Genomic DNA, 22,278 nt, shown 5'->3' on the forward strand with positions numbered 1-22,278 from the left:
AGTCAACCATGGTGCACATTCAAAACAACCAGCTTGTGTATTTCTACTTGCTAGCATGTGGCTTGGTGCCTCGGTTCACACTGTGGCTGTTTGGCCTCTTTAAATGGAGTATGGTCCGCTTACAGGGATAGTACGATTCCTTTGGCACAATATCAACTGCACTCTGATGTAAAGAGGCAAACTCTGGTCCACTTGAAAACCAGGGGTCTCAGTTTGCTTGTAAACAGACCATTCAGCAACCAAAAAGAGACTGTTCCAAACACAACAAAGCATCAAGAAAAAGAAAGTGATAGAGATTATTTTAGGGAAGGAGGAAAAGCAAAACCATAACCAAACCTGAGGCATTGATATCTCCAATTAAAATATGGATCTGACTAGTTTATTAATATATAACCTGGGACCCGATCCGCAGTTAAAACACTGTGTGATTGTAAATACATCCCTCCCTTTATTACATTACTTTTCTTTAATTGTTCTTGTTTCTAATGTGATAAATGCTGTTTTGTCATTTTCATTTACAATAAAAATGTAAAAGGCGACAACACTGTATATAACAGGGGAACTCAGTTTGGTCCTACGAAGGCCTCAATCCAGCAGGTTTTCCATTTGTCCTTGCTCCAACACAGCTGGCTAAAACCAAAAACATAGTTATTACTCAAGCAAACACCAGAGAGTTTTGTCCTGCTAGATGTATAGATGCTTAGTCAAGTTTTCTACCAGCTAAACCCAACAAGTAACTTTTAGACCTGATTCCTACATCACTTTAAAAAAAAAAAAAAAAATTTTTTCTTTGAGCCTAAGCTTTAAGTCATAATAAATTACTTTCTTCAGACAGCTGTCTGTTTTCCATCTGCCTTTAAAATGGCAGTGGTGAGGCTCCACCTGAAGATCAGTAATTTAGATCCAGAAAATCTTGATATTAAACTTACCATTTTTAAATAAATTTATTGAAAAGGTTGTTTTTGTGGAATTAGATGAGTTTTTCATCGACACAATATTTTCAAAAATATCTATCTGGTTTTAGGACAAACCACTGTGGAGATTAGATGTAGAGATTGTTAATGACCTCAGGTATTACTTGGATGCACAGATTATAATATAACAAAGCACAATTTTTTTGTGCATTTCACTAGCATAAAACGCTTTTTGTAACGTGTTACAGAGCCAATATGTGCTTTCAACGACCACCACAGAGAACATTTTTTCCACCATTTATCAAAACATATTTTAAATTATTTTTTGCAATGAAAAACAGCACTTTTAAAGCCATTATTCCACTCAAAATGGCCATTCTTCCCCCTGCTGTTTCACACCAAACGTGCCATTGGAATGGCAAATCTTGAACCCTTTGGCTTCCCATAGCTATCTATTGTGTTGTCAGTGCCTTTTTTCCAAGTTACAGCTGAAACAATGGCTTCACCGCAGAATGCTGCAACAAACAAAACGGCTGTGGGACTCGTCAACATCGAGAGTTCTGGTTTGTACATTTGTTAAGAGTTTAACCTGTTAACCTGCTATTTACTCTGTTTACCAGGGGTGGGCAGTGACTGTCTTTAGGCAGCGTGTTTTCTTTTCGGCCGAGTGACTCATCTTGTGCATAGACGATCTGCGGTGTGACGTCGCTGCCTTTTGCCCGATCCAAGATGGCGAATATTCGGTGTGTGAAGGTGAGAAAAATTAAGATAAAACTGCACATTTTTCTGGTCTGTAAACTAGTTATGACCTCCACTGGTGGCAAACGAGTGGTTTAAAATCCAGTTAGTTTATTTTATTTGTAAATAACCCTTATTTGCGTCAGAGTTGACCAAGAATAAAGTTTTTTATTTTTTATTTCAGTATGGTTTAACTCCAGATAACCTCAACACCTGTCCTCGCGTTGCACATGAGCTTTTCTTTCTACAAGAGTTTTTCAGAGCCCAGTGTTCCTGCATGGTGTGTGGAATCTAATTTTAGGACATTTAACAGCTTGTCAGGCGTTTGTTGACTGTTTAAACTCATGCATCTGTTCAGGGGCGATACTAGAAGATGTTTGATTAGGGGCCACACAGGGGCACCAATTGAAAGATGGCGGCTTGTGAACCCCCCCCCCAAAAAAAGAAGTTTTGATTTACATAAAATGTTTGATTCAGATAAAGTGGACTAGATCTGTGCAGTAGGTCAGTCATCTAAGAAGGGTGTTTTAAGGCAGAGAAACATCTGAAACCTCCATAGACCCAATCGCAACTTGTGGTGCTGTCTGGGCACTGGAGAGGGAATCGAGTGTCACTGCGGTCAGTGGAGTCATTTACATGGTGTGTGCACCGTGCAATGTTCAAACATTCACTTTCTGAGCCTCCATATTAATTATACACCTGTGTGCTAGGGCTGGTCGATTATGACAAAAATTATAATCACGATTATTTTGACAGAAATTGAGATCTCGACTATTTAACACAATTATCCAGTATTTTTAAACAACGCTGTGCATCGTGGTGTTCTCGACTCTGTGTCTAATGCACGGTTCCGAGTTGTTTAATCCGCTTTTACTGCTTTAATAGGAACTATTTTATGTTGGCCTCGATGTACGTTTTATGCCAAACAACCGCTGTCAGGCTACAGCGCATTTTTCTCATTCACCCGTTAAAAGAAGGCTGATCTGAACCAGCTATGGTATGCTATGGTATGGTATGGTGCTATGGTAATGCCCCTTAACTGATGGATATTACAGTGATTTAACTCGCCGAGCTATGTGTGCATATACGAAAATAATGCAGCCAGTTGTCACTGACAATGGTATAAACTATGTTTAGGTGAACTTCCACATCCTACTGCAGTTATTCTACATTGACCTGCAGCCGGAGCCCTACTGTGTGCGTACCTGTTGTTCTTCAGTCACCTGCTGAGACTATTTTAAAGCTACAAGACACATTTGAAATTATTTAGCTTAATCTTTAAATCTTTAAAGTTCCACTTTAAATAAAAAAATTCTTTAAAGTGGAACTATTATGTACATTTCAGGCTAATTTATTTTTATTTCTGAGACCAGAAGGGCTGGGATTGATCGAGTTATTGTCACAAATGGCTTTATTTACTTCAGACCGACCCTCTCCGTAGGCTGTCAGATCAGCCTGTGGGCAAAACGAGTGGATTGAGACTCTTCTGCATTAAGCCCCACCTCCCGCCGCTGCACTACAGCGGGAGCGCGCACCGCACCTGCTTTCACCGCCATTGTAATATCTCATAAACAGAAGGATTAGGCTCATATGAACTCAATAAGAAAACAAAATACAATGTGGACACATAGCATACAGCCCTACATGTTGGAACCTGAATCAGACCCTGAAAACGAAGTGGAAAACAGCAACCCACAGCAACGAATGCAGCAGGATGTCTCTCTTTGGTAAACTCACCAGCCATCGTTGGAAATAACTTTATCCCACATTTTCCACCCGCCTGATGTATTTGTACATGCCCTTGTTAACCAGTAGAAGGTAACCAATCACCGAACCTTATCCCCCGGGACGTCACAAGGATTTCCAAGTAGAAAAAACTCTCTAAAATGACGCGTTTTTCGTCGCCATGGAAACCGAACAGAGAGAGTGCTGGAACTCAAACTCAAACTCAAACATGCGTTTAGGTGATAAAAAACAGTGCCGTTCACATGTCTGATGAGGATTCAACACTGTAACACTGTAGAAAGCTCAGAAAACTCCAAATACCAGAATAGCACCGCTTTAAAGACACATTACGCAACTCAGAGCATCACTGATCCACAGCCGTGCTTCACAGTAGGTAAGGTGTTCCTGTCAGCGTATGCTTTTTTTCTTCCTCCTCCAGACATACTGCTGATCCATAAGCCTGAAACGTTCCAGCTTAGTTTCATCGCTCAACTGAACAGAATTCTAAAACGTTGTTGGGGTTTTTTTTTTATGTGGCGTTGAGCAAATTGGAGATGACTTTTCTCTGGCTTTTGGGTCAGTAGTGGTGCACGTCCTGGAGTTTGGGCATGGACCCCTCAAGCGTGGGGTGTGCACCTGACTGTGGAAGTTAAAACTTCTGTTCCTAGAAACAGCTACAGGAGACCTGACGTGTTGAAATAATCCCTTTTCCTGCCATTTATCAGCAGTTTATTGATTAATAATCACAAATTATTAACTCTCCATGTGTGCTTCCTTCCCCATATGTTGTCTGTGTTGTGTTAGGGTATGGTTGGCCTGGTAACCGGGGGTGCATCCGGTTTGGGTCGGGCCACCGTGGAGCGTCTGGTTCAGAGTGGAGCGTCTGCCGTCATCGTGGACCTGCCGTCCTCTGATGGACAGACTGTAGCAGCCAGTCTGGGAGACCGATGTGCCTTCGCTCCAGCAGATGTGAGTCCAACATTCGAGTTTAAACACAACACAGAAAACACCTGTAATGGTTATTAAAGATGGTTGAAATAACTTTAAAATCGAATTTCTCAGACTTTTTGACAAAACCAGAGAAATACTACATGACTTAGAAAGTCTGGATGTTGTGTAAAATGTGAATATAAACAGAATTGAATGATTTACAGATCTCATTGACCCTTATTTTATTACCAGTAGAACAAAAACAACATATCGGATGTCAAAACTGATTTTCATGGAAAATTTGAGCCTCCTTTAGGATCTGTAAAAAGATGCATCAGTCCACGGCACAGTTTTCCACTTTGCCTCTGGTCATTTTAAGTGAGCTTTGGTCCACAGACAATGGCGGTCTGGTTCTGGTTCGTATATGCTTCTTCGTTGCTCCTCCTTCAGGCTGATGCAGAGTCCACGCCACTGCACCGATCCACCCGTCAGTCTCCCATTCCATCCTTCCTTCTCCTGAACCAGACGCTGAGATGCTCTAACTCCAGTTGTTCCAACTTTTCACAGATGTTTTGCTGCCATCAGGTTAAAAATGAGCCCATATTTAACAGGACATGGTAAAATGTCTCAGTTTCTACTTCTGGTATGCCGTCTTTGTCCTATTGTGAGTAGAATTTGGGTTGATGAGATTTGGAATTGATTGATTTCCGGTTTTAATGATTGGAAATGACGTTTCTGTTTTGCAGAGTCTGTTTGAAATCTACGTTTTCTGAGTTAGAAACATTTTCTCTGTCCTTGCGATAAACTAACAACGAGAGATCATTAAACTGAAATCCAGTCAAAGTGATGACAATAGTGGTTACCATAGTAACAGGAAAGGTGGTTTATTATCAGATAAAAGTCTGAAGGCTCTGTTTCTGTGGTCTAATCTGAACCTGCAGCAAGGATCATTCTTATTGTTATAACAGGAATGTTGGTGTTGATGGACGTGGCTCCTGATTGGATAAAACTGTCCTCAGTTTTGTAACAGACATCGTGTAAGATGTTGAAGTTGTGTGTGACATTCAAACGAACTATGTACTCTAGCGCGTCACTTTTTCAAACACATATTGCAACAGCGGTAGCCTTTGTGTATAAGCCCTGACCACACTTCAACAAGTCGTCGCTGTGCTGTGAATTTGTTCTGCTTCTGAATGAGGTGAATTCACTGGGCTGACTGGAGTCGCCTGGTTTAGTGCATCAGCAGAACAAAGTCCTGGCATGGAGACGACTTGTTGGAAACATAAGTCCAGCTTCTATTATCCAATAACAACACACACTCTACACACACAGTGAAATCCGGTTTTATATTTCCCTGGTGGAACTTTATGTTTACGAGGTTTCAGAAGCTTCCATAGTTTCGGAAAATGCCGATTCTCAGTCGAGGTGACGCCGGACCAAAAGTCGCAGTATTTGAAATTTTGAAAGCTACCGAAACGACGAAAATAAACACTTGTGTACCAGCGAGCCTGGCGTATCTTGACTGGATCTACTGTTAGGTTGCTCACCGTAACAAGCAACACTAAACTTAACGAATAAAGATAGCTTCAGGCTAATTTAAGACTTACCGTAACTGACTTACTGTATTTTCGCGACATTAAGGGGCAGCCTCAATTATGGAGTCCATTTCTCTCTTCAGGTCATACATAAGGCGCACCGCGTTATTGGGCGCATGCTAAAACTAAAGTAAAACAAAGTCACGGAAGTAAAACAGTGAGTTTGGTTGAACTTTATTCAACAACAGTACCGATGCTAATTTTAAAATACACACACTTTTTTTTTTCTTTTAATCAGTCTGTTGTAGCAAATCCATCCAAGTCCTTATCTTATGTGTCGGAACTGAACAGCGAGGCAATTTTGCCATCAAGCATAGCAGATTTTCTCTCGTCGTCTGTCGGTGTTGTTGCTGAGTTGATGTTCAGCGATGAGACCGGCTTTTGCACAATCTCAGACAACAGTCGACGGAGATACGTTAGCCCTGGCATCCACAATCTTAGCTTCATGTTGATCCTTTTCTTTTGGACGCCCTGGTGACACGACCTTTTAAATGCCTTTTTTCACTTTCTAGACGATGGTGAAAATGGCTACTGCTGCATATGCATGGTAATGCAAGTTTGTGAAGGACATTTGAACAGATTTTCCACGTTGCCAGGGAAGTAAGTAGGCAGTGATGTTGCATCCTTGACGTATTAAAATCTAAAGGGAAACTCGCCATCAGTGCATTCTGGGGATGCATCTCATTTTCCCATGAAGTCTGACACATTGACACGTTGTGGATAACATCTCATGTTCAAAAGCAGAAGTAACTCTGCCGTCAGCAGATGAGACAGATACAGTGCAAACCCACTGTGCAGACATGATTCCTGCACACACAGTAAAAAAAAAAAAAAAAACGTAAAAACATCTAGCTAGTCACTGCTGATTGTATTTCAGAGATACAAACTTTATAGTCGGCCTGACACGGTAACAGATTTTCCCATATGATTAATTGTCTCAGAAATTATTGCGATAGTCAATAAAAATGTGCTGAGCGATTATTGTTGTCGTTTTGAGACCATTTTCAACTAAAATAACAATAATGTCATAATAATACAAGTACACCCTTTCAAAGATTAATATACTTTATTGTCTAACGAACATTTAGCTCGATGTGAAGACTAGTTTATGCTCATCCAGTCCCCAGTCTGATAAAACAGACCAGGATTTCTCCTGCGGTTTTGGCAACGTGGTTATCTGGAACACTTATCTGGTCTCTAAACACTTGGAGGTCAGGGTCCAGGCAGCAGTTATACAATCTATGGTAAAGCTTATGTAAGGAGACATGTTTGAACTTGACCAAAGGTGGAATGGTAAAATTAAATGTCTTTGATCGCCTTCAGTATGTCATTTTTCATGTCATTGCAAAGTTGTGGAGTTGCTGTTTGTAACATGTTTGTTCATCCAGGTGATTCATACTGACTGAAATGTTTGCAACATTCATTTATTCATTTCCCAAACCGCTTCATCCAATTCAGGGTCGCGGGGAAGCTGGAGCCTATCCCAGCTATCTTTCGGGACATGTTGTCTGTTTGCAACATTTTTTAAAATGTCGCCTTTTTAACAATGTTAAAGGACAGCATGGCTTTACCAACCACGCTGTCCGAGTGCACACCGTGTTGCACCGTCCTGGTTGTATTCAGTCTGTTGGTTAAACACCGCAGTGATCGTGGACTGTCGGGAAATTGGAGCTAGCCTGTTTGTCAAGGTCTTTTTTTTTTTTCACAGGTGGGAAAACTGCAGTTGATGGTTGTTTTAATTGCAGATGGAAACTTGTTGCATTGCCATGTTTAGTTAATATGTCTTAAAACAAACGTGGCACGAGAAAAGACCAATGAAAATTATTGCGTCCAGCAAACTTAATGCGCACACTTTTTCTTATCGTTTGATTCATTGAATTATTGCTACAAGCCTACTTCATCGTAAGTAAACCTACGTTTCTACTCCTCGATGAGCTCACTCGCGTTGATGTTTTAACGTTTAGGGGACATGCTTACCCATCGTGTATATATAAACAAATCTCTTATTCTTTGCTTTGAAGAATGGGTCAGATCATCAGCGGAGGTTATAATACTGCAGCGATGAAACGTGGATCCAGACATGATTTTGGCCAGTAAACAACAACAAATGTTACAAAATGTCCCTTTAAAGTTTCATAGCTGTACTGATGTCTGTCAGTTCAGTTGTATCCTGTCCTTCCGCCATCCATATGACACTCCCACCCGCTGCATCTTCCAGCTCTATCACAGGGAAATTTATGATCCATGAGACTGTTGTGTGTCCTGGTACTGGTACCAGACCTCCTGCTTACTGGTTTTGTTTTAGACAATGCTTCAAACCAAAACTGACATAATGTCCTTTGAAATGGGTTGAAACTGTTTTTCTTTGTTTCCAGGTGACATCAGAAGCAGATGTGTTGTCAGCAGTGTCTCTGGCCAGAGAGAAGTTTGGGAAACTGGACCTAGCCGTTAACTGTGCTGGCATAGCCGTGGCCGTCAAAACGTACAACTTTAAGAAGGACGTCCCTCACAGTCTGGAGGACTTTCAGCGCGTGATCAATGTAAGACTTGAACGTCCTCTGGTACGAGTATTGTTGTTTAACCGTGTGATGTCCTCCAGTTTACAGCAGAAACTGCTGTTTATTCGTTCATCTCAGAAGTTTGGTGGGTAAACTAAAACAAAGCAGTGAGCAGGTTGTGGTTTGATCAGACGCAGCCTCGTCATCTTGTTTTCAAAGAGAAGAAGCTTCCTGCCACAACCTTTCCACACAAGCCATACATGGCCTGAACTTTAGAATTTAAAACGCAAACTAAAGTCTGGTGAGGCTGAGATGTAGCTCTTAGGTTTTTTTTTAACAGTTTCTCAGAGCATTAGAAGGTCTGATCTTTTCTATTGTTGCTTTTTTATTTGTAAATATATCTAATTTCTTTAAACAAAATGATCAATATAAACAAAAATTATTTTTCTATTCTGCATATTCCGATCAGGGTTGTGTGGAAGCACTCAAAAACTCACCAGCCAATCGTAATGCGCCCCTGAAAGAGCCCGCCCATGAAAGGTTTGTGTCAGAAATTAAACCAAACAATCGAGAATCAAAACCAAAGACTTTGAAGCGCAACCAAAATAGAGAGAAAGAGGAAGAGGAAACTAAATAAAAGCCTAATAGTTTTCATGATGATTGATGATTTTTGATTTTGAGATAATTTATGTTAAGTTTTAGAAAGTTTTGTTTTTATTGTTGTTTTTTGCTTAAGTTTTAAAAAGTTTTGTTTGGAGATTCTGACACAAATCTGATTCCATAGACTTGTACTTACATAGCGCTTTTCCAGTCATGCTGACCACTCCCGCCAACCACACTGACACACCACAACCGACGTTTACAGCTGTCAGTGTAACTCTGTTGTATGTACGATAGATCTCTCAACCAATCAGTTTCTGAACACTGCTGAGCTTCTGATTGGCTGGAAATGTTTGGTTGAGAGCAAAGCTGCTTCCTCTAACACTGGTGGCGACTTTGCTGCCATTCAGTGTAGATAACTTTACAAATAATGATGCAGGTGATGCTAACTCTGCTTCTATCAGAAGCTGTGTTTCCATAAGATTTTTTCACAAAATAAAAGTGATATTTGTAAGTTTCAACAAACAACAATTATGATTTGTGGTTGTTACCATTGAACAGTGTTTAGCGCATTAGCCTCAAGTCTGGTAAAATCTTGTTACTGTTGTGAGATTTTATGAAAATTGTGGTTTATGCAGGGTAGCCACATAGCATTAGCGTGGTTTTCTATTTGCTGCAGAGAATTTGCTACGACTTTTCAAAGCTTTTCTCCCTCGTTTTGTTTTCTATAACTCTGAATGTTGCTGTTGTTTGTTCCACACTGCGCCATCTTTACCAGAAATGAACTGGTCACAACCCCCACGTCGTGTCTGGGGACACGTAAATGCAAAGAAAAGCATTTCCATTACACTTTTGCAATATTTTTCTACGTCGAAACATTTGAAAACCCACCTCATGAGAGCGTAAAAAGTTTTAAGTGAGACTTGTAGGTGTTTCCATTTGCATTTTTATTGCGATATTTAGTTTTTGTGTAATTCTAGGTGTAATGGAAACGCACCTAGTGATTCTTATTTGTAGAATGAAAACTGGATTAATGTACATTTTACGTGTACATATTCAGTACAGTTTGGACTGAAGCTGCTGGGTCATATGGGGTGGGGAAATTGAATCGAAAAATCAAATATCGAAATTTTTTGCTTCACTATTTTAAAAATCGATTTTTTTTTTTTGTTAAAAATCTAATTTTTTTCAAATAAAAATATTTCATTGTAATTTTTTTTTTGTCATTTTTATTGTTTTATTGATCTTTTTACTTGTGTTCTTGGGCATTACAGCAACAGAATGATGGTGTGGCTACTGTGTTGTTTTTTTCCTCATTGAAATCAAGAAAAATGACGAGCAAAAAAGTTTTGTGCATTTTTATTTGTTTTTAATCTACAAAAATCATCAATATCGAAGAATTGTGAGAATTGCAATTTAAATCGAATCGGCACCCAAAAAAAATCAGAAATGAATGGGCATAAAGTCTCTGCTTTATGAGACCTCCACTCTGTGGAAGATTGGCAGCTGTCCTGGATGTTTTCCTCTTGTTTTCTGTCTGTAAAATGATGGGATGCAGATAGTTTGGAAATGGGAGCACTAAGTGTGTATCCTCATACACCGCTCCTGTTTTTAGGCTCAAACTGAGAGGGATGGTTGCTGATGTGGTGTAACAGGTTGAGTTTATCTGATCAGCCTCTTTTTGCAGAACCAGATAGGAAACTAAAAGACGTGTTTTCCCAATGACGGCCATGATGAGTAATCTCCTGGTGTTTTTCTGTAGGTGAATATTGCAGGAACCTTTAATGTGATCCGACTTGCTGTGGGTGCGATGGGGAAAAATGAGCCAGACGCTGACGGACACAGAGGATGCATCATTAACACAGCCAGTGTTGCAGCTTTTGATGGACAGGTAAGTTTTAAATGAACGTAAAACTCTGGTAGATGTTTCTGATGTCTTACAAACCAGCCGTGTTTCTTCTTAAGGTTGGACAAGCAGCTTATTCTGCTTCTAAAGGAGGCATTGTTGGCATGACGCTCCCCATTGCACGAGATCTGGCACCAATGGGCATCAGAGTCATCACCATAGCACCTGGTTAGTGGACACACTTCAACACATATGTGGACAAAACTTGCTTTTGGTTTTTCTCTTGTATATTTGATGTAGATTAGAGAGGATTCCTGACTCTAATAGGGTTATATCACTGTTTCTACTGTTACGCTCCAGTATTGAATAAAAATATGAGGTAACCAGTTTCTGACTGCACATCCAGGTAAATAACCAGTTTCTATAGCTTTTTGCTGGTTCTGTGTCATTTCTTCAGCAAAAGTTTGATTAAAAAAAACAAACCCTTGAATCTTCTTCAGATTTACACCCTCTGGTGACCTTTGTGGCTGAAAATATCAATGCATAAAAATCTGCTACAAAATCATCAAACATTTTGTTTTGTTTTTTTTAATTAAATCAATTAGATGCGTGCAGACTTCCTCAGAGCAACCAAACGTTCATCTATCAGCCTAAATGATAACCAAATATTTATTAAAAAGTTAAGAAAAAATGGATGGAAATGCCTGTGGGGGTCAGAAGGGTTAAATATGGATGTGAAGGGCAGTGTGCATGGCAGAGCTGTGGGGATGAACCCATGCCTCTATAAAACATGATGCTCCAGGTCTGCAGATCATGATGTCAGGACAGGAAGCTGGTGGAGAAAATAAGAAATAATATTTTGGTTTTACATAAGTAAGACTTTCCAGCTTCTGTTGGGGGCGTGGAAAATAAAGATGGAAACTGGTAATAACTTGTGGGTCATCATAAGAAACGGAGTTATTCTACCAATGGTGAGAGGAACCAAGATTTAACTCTCAAACTGGCACGTCCTAGAAAACATCACTGAAACATATTTATCTGGTGATTCCTGTACATACCTGGAGACACGTCCACGTCTCCATGTCTTTTAACTGAGTTGGTCTCAGCTGCAACTTGATTTTATTCTGTGAAAGAGAAAAATGTTTTTCTCATTCTCATGTAGAAGTTTCATGTTGTGGATTGAAGGGATTTCGTCTGATAAAGATGATATGAAATCATCCTGAAGGTTTTAGTTGTTACAGATTTAGTTCTCCTGCCATCTACTGGCCCGTTTGGATAGCACTGGTTAAAGAGACGTTAAACCAGTCTGTTAAAGGCTGATGAGTTGCTGTTCAACAGAGTACTGTTGTAACCTTAGAAAGTAAAAAATTATAAGTATTTGTTTAACATGTTTGGTGTAAAAGTAGAGAATTCTTGAAAAACTAAACCTAATTTCTTTATTCTTTAATTTGCTATACTGGCCAACCTTGTTATAAAAACAAATCTAAGATCAGGACCTTTTTTTGCTTTAATCCCTGCATGACTTAATGTTATCTATTCAATTTAAGCTATTTTACAGATTTATTCATATGGCAATAAGTCACAACAAAGTCATCTCCCCTTCAAAAGCTGATCTCAGAGCAGCAGCAGCACAGCTGCAGTTGGACTATTATTATTATAAATTACCATTACTATATATATCTGCAGTTTTCGTCTCACTGCTGACAGATTATTCTTTGGTCTGCGTTGTTATTTGATGATAATTGGTTCTGGAGGACTAAAGGCAATAGATTTACTCAGCAGGAGGTGATATTTGGGGAACTGCTTCAGTAGTAATCACATTACCAGGTCTATGCAGCAGCTATCACCAGGCTTCAACAACAGCAGACACCATCTAGCCTCCACGGTAGCAGCAACCACTAGGGAACAAACAAAACAAACTATTACCAGGGGCCGCTTTCTCCTGAGTGTAAGATGGCAACGAATAAACTCAAGAAAGACAGAAGACTTGAAGAAATCAGAGCATGAGAACAGAACTAAGTGTCTAGAAACTCGGAGCAGCACTCGTGGATAAGTGATGGTGTTGTGACTGGACTGAGAATCAAACCAAGATCGTGTCCTTGAGCGGTTGGAGGAGGAGACGACCATAAAGATGGAGACGGACACAATGAATCATTAAAGCCAGGTGACGGCAGGATTTTCTGCAGGAGAAAAATACCTCAACTGATTGAGATGATGTGCAGAGCAATTTCTGTGTGTAACAAAAAGGGCAAGGTAGCAAATCATGTCAATATTGAATTTGCCAACAGAAAGAAAAAAGTTGACCTAATTTAACAGGGTAAAACGGCTGAAGAGCCCTGATGTCTGTCCAGATGAGCATCCTAATAAAGAAATGCTGGCATTACAGAAAGAGTTCGATTTTTAAAGAAGCAGGGAAACTGCAGTCTGCATGGGGTCAAAGCTGTAAGATTCTGAGACAATTTATGGAAATCCAGGAGAGACTGGAGTATGATGCATAAAAACCTAACGAGTTAATGTAATAAGAAAGCTCCTAGCGAAGCCTGGATTAGGTATGAGGCCCCCTGATGCTGTCCCAACTCTGCGGCTGGAACTCTATTGTTTTTTATCCTTCCACTGTCGCCTTCGTCTTTTTCTTCTGTAACTGAAAGTCATTGGTCAGCAGAAAGCATACACACCATGACATTCACAAGGTTTGGACCAAACTGAATGGCACGGCAGATGGATTAAAATCACGTCTATCGGACCCAACGTGGCGCTGTGGCAACGGTCATATGGCAACAAACACAAAACCTGAAGGTCGCAACGTCAGTTATGATCAGACTGTATACAAAGAGATGGACGGAGCCTCCGTGACGTCACCCAAAGGCTTCTGAAGAGCTGAATTGAAGCTCGGTGGGCGGTTCCTACCGTCGCCATGTTGGCAGCATCATGTGCGTTGTCTCGCCCGGAAAATACAAATATGGGCAAAGAGGTGGAGCTGAGAGGGGAGCCGTGAGCGTCATGGCAGATGATTGACATCGAGCAAACTCCAAGCTTTCTGTAGCTAAGAGCTAACCAAGCTAACCACGAGATAACGGGAGCTAACCAGCTAACGGAGGTAATCGGGCTAAAGCTAAGTCACGTTATTAACTGGCTAAAAACCGCGGTGGTTCTACATTCTTCTGACTTGAAGCCAGAGATCGGTACCTGTCAATCAAAATGACCCACCCTTAAATATGACTAACTCGGAGATTAAAGTACTTTTAAACGGGCGAGTTAGAAAAAAATTCACTTCCCCCACAGTTGTCATGAAGGTAAACCTAACCTATAAACCTAAAATGGATTTTTGAACCAGGCTGTAAACATGTTTATTTCTGCTGTGAAGTTGGTCTTTTTAACATGGGAGTCTATGGGGATTTGTTCTGTTGTGGAGCCCCTGGTGGATGAAGGAGGAACTGCATTTTTATGCACTTCCACATAGGCTTCACTTTTAACTGCCGGAGGTTGCCGCGTGGTTATGATACCTTCCTAGATTCCTTGGATGATGCCCCATCTGTCTTTAATTGACTATTTTCATCTACAAATAAAATTTTAGTCTGTTTAGCAAAATATGCCAAACCTGTTTGTGTTAACTTGTCTGAGAGCTTTTACCAAATGATTGCAATAATTAGGCTCATAAAACGAGACAACCAGCTTAAAAAAATTTTGAATTTTTGCTATATTATGACGTATCTGAATATGATGCTAAAATTAACAAAATAGTTTTCGGTCAACAACTCAACAATAACATGATAATCACATGAAATTTATACAGGTACATCTCAGAAAATTAGAATATTATGAAAAAGTTCAATATTTTTTGTCACTCATTTCAGAATATGAAAGCCAAATATTATATAGATTCTTTACACGTAGAGTGAAACATTTCAAACATTAATTCCTGGAAATGTTGATGATTGTGGCTTATAGATAATGAAAACCCAAAATGCAGTGTCTCAGAAAATTAGAATATTACATAAAATCAATTAAAAAAAAAAAGGATATTTTTAACAGAAATGTCAAGCTTCTGAAAAGTTGGGCCTCCTTTTACATTAATTACTGCATCAATGCGACGTGGCAATGGAAGCAATCAGCGTGTGGCGCTGCTCAGGTGTAATGGAAGCCCAGGTTGCTTTGATAGTAGCTTTCAGGTCATCTACATAGTTAGGTCTGGTGTCTCTCATCTTCCTCTTGACAATTCTCCACAGATAATATTGTGAAAAACCTCAATCTTAGAAAGTCATGGTGTCACACCCTAAATCAATTAATTAACTCAAAATACCTGCAAAGGTATCCTAAACCTATAAATGGTCTCTCAGTCTGGGTCAGACTGGGGTCATGGGGAAGACTGATGACTTGACAGATGTCCAGAAGACGACCATTGACCCTCCACAAGGAGGGAAAGCCATAAAAGGTCATTTCTAAAGAAGCTGCTTGTTGACAGAGTGCTGGATCCAAGCATATTAATGGAAAGTTGAGCGGAAGGAAAAGGTGCACCAGCAACAGGCAGAACCGCAGCCTGGAGAGGATTGTCAAGCAACATCCATTCAGGAATTTTGGAGGAGTTTCGCGAGGAGTGGACTGAAGCTGGACTCAGCGCATCAAGAGCCGTTACGCACAGACGGATCCTAGACATGGACTACAAATGTCCCATTCCTCGTGTCGAGCCACTCCTGAACCAGAGATGAGAGAAGTATCTCACCTGGGCTAAGGAGGAAAAGGACTGGACTGGTTCTCAGATGAAAGCAAATTTTGGATTTAATTTCTATTTCTGCTTTGTGGGACAAGTGGAGGGGAAACGTGTGATCTGCCTCTGTAATAAAACATGCACAGGTTCAAGGACAGGCTGATGGGTTTTTACTTCAAACCACAATGTGAGGACTCAAGTTGTACATTAATTAGAGGGAGAAGACAAGAAATCCGTATTTATGTTCGTTGTCTGGAAACTAAGATAGCTAGATAGATAGTAGACATGTCAATCCATAGAAACCTACGATTCAATTCGATTCCGATTTGTGGTTGACTGTTCAATTTTTGATTCATGATCATGACACTTAAGCAACAAAAGGTGCTAATGTCCCAAGTAACTTCATTCTTTTGAGAACAGAGAAATTTTTTAGGGCCTATTTGATTTAAATTGCAACTTGTGCAAAACTTTTTTTGCTTGTCACTTTTCTTAATTTCACTCAGAAAAAAACACAACACAGCAGCCAGACCATCATTCTACTGCTATAATGCCTAAGAAGACAAGTAAAAAAAAAAATTTTTTTTTAAAAATTATAATGCATGATTATTTGTTTAAAAGACAGATTTCTTTTTAACAAAAATATCGATTTTTAAAATTGTGAAGCAAAAAATCCTGATTTTTGATTTTTTTCGATTCTATTCCCCACCCATAATAGATAGATAGATAGGTAGAACTATTCATCCCTGAGGGGAAATTCAGTTTGTCTCTCAGCGCAGTAAAAACACTCCTTCACCTCTCACACGTACATATTAAACTACATATGAAACTATAGAATTAAATAAATAAATGGATCAGAAATATATTCAAATCACATAAATGTTAGTTAAATGTAGTTTTTAATGAAGGAAAAGTCATTTCCATGTGGTTAAGTTGGTGAGTTTATGATTCATGTTTTTGGTTCATCTCCAGGACTTTTCTCCACTCCTCTCCTCGCCAGTCTTCCAGAGAAGGTGCGCTCCTTTCTCGCCCGCCAGGTGCCCTTCCCTTCCCGCCTCGGAGACCCTGCGGAGTTTGCCCACCTTGTGACGTCGCTGGCTGAGAACCCCATGATCAACGGGGAGGTCATCCGACTGGACGGAGCCATCCGCATGCAGCCCTGAATCTGAGATTAACAAAAAAAAACTCATCAATATGTTTGTAATGTCTGTAGAAAGTCTCATAAACTCGTCTAAATCATTTATCGTACGAATTCTGTGACACAAATCATCAACACCAGTTTTACATAAATAACTGTGATCTGCATTGCCACTGGCATTATTAGTCTTCAGTAAAGCCTGCTAGAGGACATCTAGGCGTCTGTCCTGCAGCCCGTCTCAGCTCTGAGAACCAGGAAAGAACGTTGACGGGAGCGAAGCCAGAACTTCTGTTTAACCATCATGTCAAACTTCAGAACTTCGTAGAACAATAACATACAGAGGATTTCATTCAGTTATGAATCAGATAAGGATTTAAAATCAATTAATGGGCTCATTCTGCTCTAAGATGCCGGCATGTTTTCCATCTCTCGGCTTTGAGAAGGGACAGAGACTTCAGTGTGTTTGGAGCGCTTCGTCCTGTCCGGCATTCCAGGGAAACAGAGCCACTCTTATTCCCTCTGGAACGCCCAAAACGGAAGGTTAGGACAAAAAGGTCAAAGGTCAGACAGAAAGCACCGCATGGACGTGATTCAAGTTCAAACATGGAGCAGAATCCCAGTTTCATATTCCCAGAAGATACTCCCAAAATCTGTGGTGTGAAATCGGCTGATAAGAAAACTAAAAATCCTAAAAAAACCACACCTGAAGACGAACCGAAAGACTTTGTACTGGGAACTTTTATTAAAATGATTTCTCTTCCCAGATCATGATGGAACCATTTTTCCTTCGTTGTTCAGCTTGTTACGAGATTTTTAAAGCCCAGGATTCATATCCATTATATAAAATCAGAAATGTGTGTAACCGGATACTTTTATCCTCCTGTGATGTGATGTCATGTTCCAAATCTAACAATGTGTCCATCTAATGATTAGAAATCACAAGAAATCTGTTTAGTCTCCACCTTACATCTCACTTGTGGAGAAATATCATTGTTGTCCACAAGTATCCATAAAACCGGCTTGAACCAGCCACCAAAAACTAGCCAGAGTTCTGGACTGAAAGCTGAGGCTGCAGTTTCTTACCAGAGGATTTTCAGATGCAGGATGTCATTTAGAGTTTTTCCTCTCGGAGCGAGAGATGGAAGCAGTTCTGGGATGGTGAGTTGCTGTTTGTGTGATTTCACACCACAGAGATTGGTTAGCAGCTTCACAGCCAACTCTTGTAATCACAGCCGGGAACTTCTTTCCTATATATTTTTTATTTATAGTTTTAGCTTGTCACACCGACACAGCACACAATTGTGAAATAGTGTTATTTCATTTTTTTCTTTGTTATTTTGTTATCCAGCAGCGCTGATTAGGCAACATTTCAAGAAGTGTGTTCAACAGGGACGGCCATAGTGGATTATCTTGTGACACACCGCAATAACATTACATTATTGAATTAAAGGTTGCGCTCCCTTTGCTGTTGTGGAGCGTATTGGACATGAAGCTCAGTTTGATCAATGACTTTTGTAGACTGCCAGATCATTTTGTTTTGTTTTCAGACAGGGAATCTCATTAGTCTACTTCTCAAAGCGAACATATTGAGTTTAAGATTGAAATGAAGAAGAATATCCCTGCTAATTATCTGTCTTCTGAAATGTGGAGGTTCTTCTTTGGAGGTTCATATCAGCTGGGAAATGGCCAGGATAAGCAAGGTAAAGTGGGCCAGTGTGTAATGTGTTGTACAAGGAGATAAGTATGGTACATCAAAATAAGGCTTCAGTGTGTAAAAAAACTCTTCAGAAGTGAAGAGGCATTTAAAGCAAGTAGAAAGCGGAAACTCCCAGCAATGCTGGAAGGTTATAAATAAAATTTACCACTCTGAAATGTGGTTAAGTTTTTTAAATGTAATATTGAAATTGGTTGGATACCTAAATGGTGGGTCAAAGACATTTTCATAATTAATTTTCATGTTGACTAAAATCCAATATTGTTCAATCACTTTTTAAGAAAGTTTGTGGAATAAAAAGGGAATTTGCGAATGTTATGAACAATGCAGTACATTTTTTTGATAATACTGAAAAGTCCCATTGTGGTGGAAAATACTCTGGTCTTGAGAAGTTGTAATACATCTAAGAGTCAACTGTCTTCTTACAATGAACATTTTATTATAAACTAATACAAGCACACGCTGGAGCTTGGAGAGAGAACTCTCTCTGCAGATGCTGAAGTAACACCCGATTATAAACCATGCTTAACTCCTCCTAGTTGCTGAGCACACCATATGAAACAATCATTATCTCTTATTTAAGACTAAACTGAACTCACTAAGCATCAATCACTTACTATATTACTTTATTACCTTTAACCTCTAACCTTTAGACAACTGGTCAACCAAGCAGTTGACAAAAACCGATGCCCTGCAGGAAACTCTTCCTGTCTCAGACTTTGTCTGCACATTCCAGACAAGGATCATATAACTTAAAGAAAGCTTTGTGCATAGACACAAAACACAGCAGGATCACAGCAAATCAATGCATATATGTCTAATACTTAATACAAACCTAACTCATAACAATTTTCCCCAACACTCTCCCTCTTCTTGGTCCTACAGGACCAACAATAAGAAGAGAAATTGTTATCAGAATGCAAAAATACATACAGAAGACAACATTCTCAAAACATCAGGAGCCTCATGCCTATAAGGTTTTAAAAGAATCTTTCAGAAATTACAATAGTGAGGAGCCATTTGCTTCAGCTTCAAAATCTGAGTCTAACAATAAATGTAAGAAAAGTGGAAACAAATCATTCCTCTTCGGGGGTGACAGAGGTGCAGTGAAGACACTGTCGGCGTTCTGGTGGGACTTGGCATATCACAGTTGCAGTGGAGCGCTTTTTTGTCTTCACCTCACACTGATCTTGCTTGAGAGCGAAGGCTGGTCTTCAGGCGTGAGAGTAGACTATCTCACTTACCCACGCAACCACAGGGATTATTCTGCCCTTTGTTGGGTGGTGCGTTATTCTTCTGTAATTTCAGACTGAAGAGCTTCAGGAGGTTCAAGCAATCTGTAGTGCCAAGCAGCTCACTCTGCGACCTTTACCGCTGTCTGGGTCGTCAGGAAAACCTGAAATGGCCTAAACCATCGATGTTGGTTCCAGCGCTGATGTTTAAAGCTTCTCATCAGGACAAAATGAAGTGAATAGAGCTGCATAGATGCTGATTCATGAAGGGCAGCTTTCACCTGTGTGCAAATGCCTGAAAAGGGTTCTTATGAGGTTAGGACAATATGTTAAAACATTACTTTCACACAGAGCTGTGTCTGAACAGGCAGTCTTGGAAGGAACCATGCCCACTTGGGTGAGGGTCCTGCAAAAAGAATCACAAAAAGGCCCATGTTTCCATGTTACGCATGCGCATGTACATCAGAACCAGAAAAAGTACTTTTGGTCCAAGGAAGACCTGAAAAGAGAGCCAGAAGGAAATTTCCCCGTCTGCAACCTGTGGGAGGAAAACATTCAGGAAAATGGCATCCAGAAAGTCATTCATAAGACAGCGCCAAAACATGGACTCGTTTTCAGCTAAAGAGTAAGCTCAAGTAATGAGAACTGAGACGGGAGAGCTGCAGCCTCCACCATGTCACAGTCAGAGCAAACAGCATCAAAAGGAAAATCAAGTCAGGGTCAACTAGAGGTCGGTCAGGGGCCAGGCCTGGGGGGTGCAGAGGATAGTCAGTTTAAGCTAAACAGCCATGGAGTAAAACATGAACAATACAAAACAACAGTTAGGGCCACTCAGTTATCTGGTAGGTAATCATTCAAAGTAACCAAATTCATTTAATTAATTATTGCAAAGTTCCTATCAGGTAGTCTCATCTTAACCAACAACCAGAAAAATCCTCTAGTACTGCATAGCAGGACATGTGTCAAACTGGACTCCCAGCAGTCTGACCAACACTTATCCATGCTGGAATCTCCTTTCTGATTTACTGCTCGTGTTGTTTATGTCATGTCTGCTAAATGACAGAAGCAGAACCACACTGAAGAATCTCTGCATATGTTAAATAAAGCTCATTCAGAACTGTTGATTTAATCAGTAATGTAGTCTAGTTTAGTCTCATGATTTACTCTGATTTGTCTCTCTTAGACTCCAACAGACCCATTCAGGAGCAACACACACAAAACTGAGATCATAATAAGACTGGCTTTCTATTCCAAATATATTGTGAACATAAGCATAAGCATAAAGCAACAAGATGTAAACCCATCTTTAACAGCTGGACTTCAGGTACTGAACAGCCAGAGACCTTCAGGTCATAATAAAGCTGTTTGTTTTCTATCTACATTTGAACTTAAGCAGCATTTAGAAACAAACTTCTAATACTGATGGTAAAGCTGTTTTCATCTACAACAACACGACGCACACATGTACGTGCACACACTCACAGCAGCATTTCTTCCTTAATGATTTTAATGCAAAGAAAAGGCCAAGGCTAACTGTTTAGCATAGTTAGCTTAACTTTGGAAGTATCAATACTGTTCAAATAATCTGCCTCATATTCATGTTATTTTGAGGACATACAGGGCTTAAATGACTTGTTTGTTTACTTATTAAGCGTGTTAACTAAGAGACTGGTCTGTTTACTGGCAGCCATCGCAAGAGTTGCTTCTACTCTTTAAACAAAAATCATCTGATGTGTATTTTAACCACTGAGCATACCTGCTTTAATTCAAAATAATGAATTCAGATTAGGGATAAAACACCAGCTGTCAGCAAATAAAACACGGAGATTGTTGTACTTGTGTTGCATTCGCTGAAGTCGGGAAATTACAAAGCTACCTTCTTATTTAATGTCATATAGCGGCTTATTTTTTCTCTTTTGACATCTATTCTGTCTCAAACATTAAAAACTTAGTATTCATCACTTTTTTTTTTTTTTTTTTTTTTGAAAAGGCGGCAGAATATGACACCTTTTTTTTGTTTTTTATAAGGCACAGCGTGCCAGAAGTTGACTAGTCTGTATGAACTGTTCAGCTTCCCTGCAGCAGAGCAGAGATGTCTGTGACATTGTTCACTTGCAGAAGTCTGCAGGAGTGCAAAATTTCATACATGCTCATAAATGTGGTATAAAGCTAAGCAGAAACAGTGAGTAAATGTTTGGTTGTAGGGCCTCATTCCTTGGCCTGGTCTTGTGGATAATCATTCAGCTCGTATCACTCGATCTGCTCAGGAGTCAGACGCGCCACAGCCACCATGCTCTCCTCCAATCAGCATACAATCAGAAATTCATGCCAGGAAGTGCCCGACACATGTTCATCAAAGCTTCCTGGTAGATAAATCAGATTCATATGTGTAATTAATTAAGAGTAACATGTAAAGGATCAGAAAGTAGGCAAAAGTTCAAGGAAGGAGATCCAGGTTTTCCACAGAGAACTGAGTGAACCGAACAGTCTTTCTGACAGAATCAGGGTGCAGCTTATTCCAGAAAACATCATCTGATTCTGTAGTCGGGGTGGGATTTGTGCTGCCTGCCGGCCACATTGTTAGTCTTTTACTTCCAGAAAATTCCACAACTGAAACACAGTCTGAGGACAAGGAGGATCCATCAC

General features: G+C 40.0%; 1 protein-coding gene across 2 annotated transcripts; it reads left to right on the top strand.

Moving 5' to 3' along the window:
• The first annotated feature begins 1,605 nt into the window (after positions 1-1,605).
• On the top strand, positions 1,606-18,610 carry hsd17b10 (hydroxysteroid (17-beta) dehydrogenase 10). 2 transcript variants are annotated; one of them, XM_079238825.1, is made up of 6 exons: positions 1,606-1,667; positions 4,182-4,346; positions 8,278-8,442; positions 10,763-10,891; positions 10,966-11,074; positions 16,521-18,610. In XM_079238825.1, the coding sequence occupies exons 1-6, from the start codon at positions 1,644-1,646 to the stop codon at positions 16,709-16,711; spliced, it is 783 nt and encodes a 260-aa protein (XP_079094951.1). In that variant the 5' UTR covers positions 1,606-1,643; the 3' UTR covers positions 16,712-18,610. The 2 variants fall into 2 exon arrangements, with proteins under 2 accessions (XP_079094951.1, XP_079094952.1); XM_079238826.1 differs by having other exon boundaries at positions 1,621-1,657.
• The last annotated feature ends 3,668 nt before the right edge of the window (positions 18,611-22,278 follow it).

The sequence above is a fragment of the Telmatherina bonti genome (assembly GCF_933228915.1).
Source record: "Telmatherina bonti genome assembly, chromosome: 4".
NCBI classification, from domain to species: domain Eukaryota; kingdom Metazoa; phylum Chordata; class Actinopteri; order Atheriniformes; family Telmatherinidae; genus Telmatherina; species Telmatherina bonti.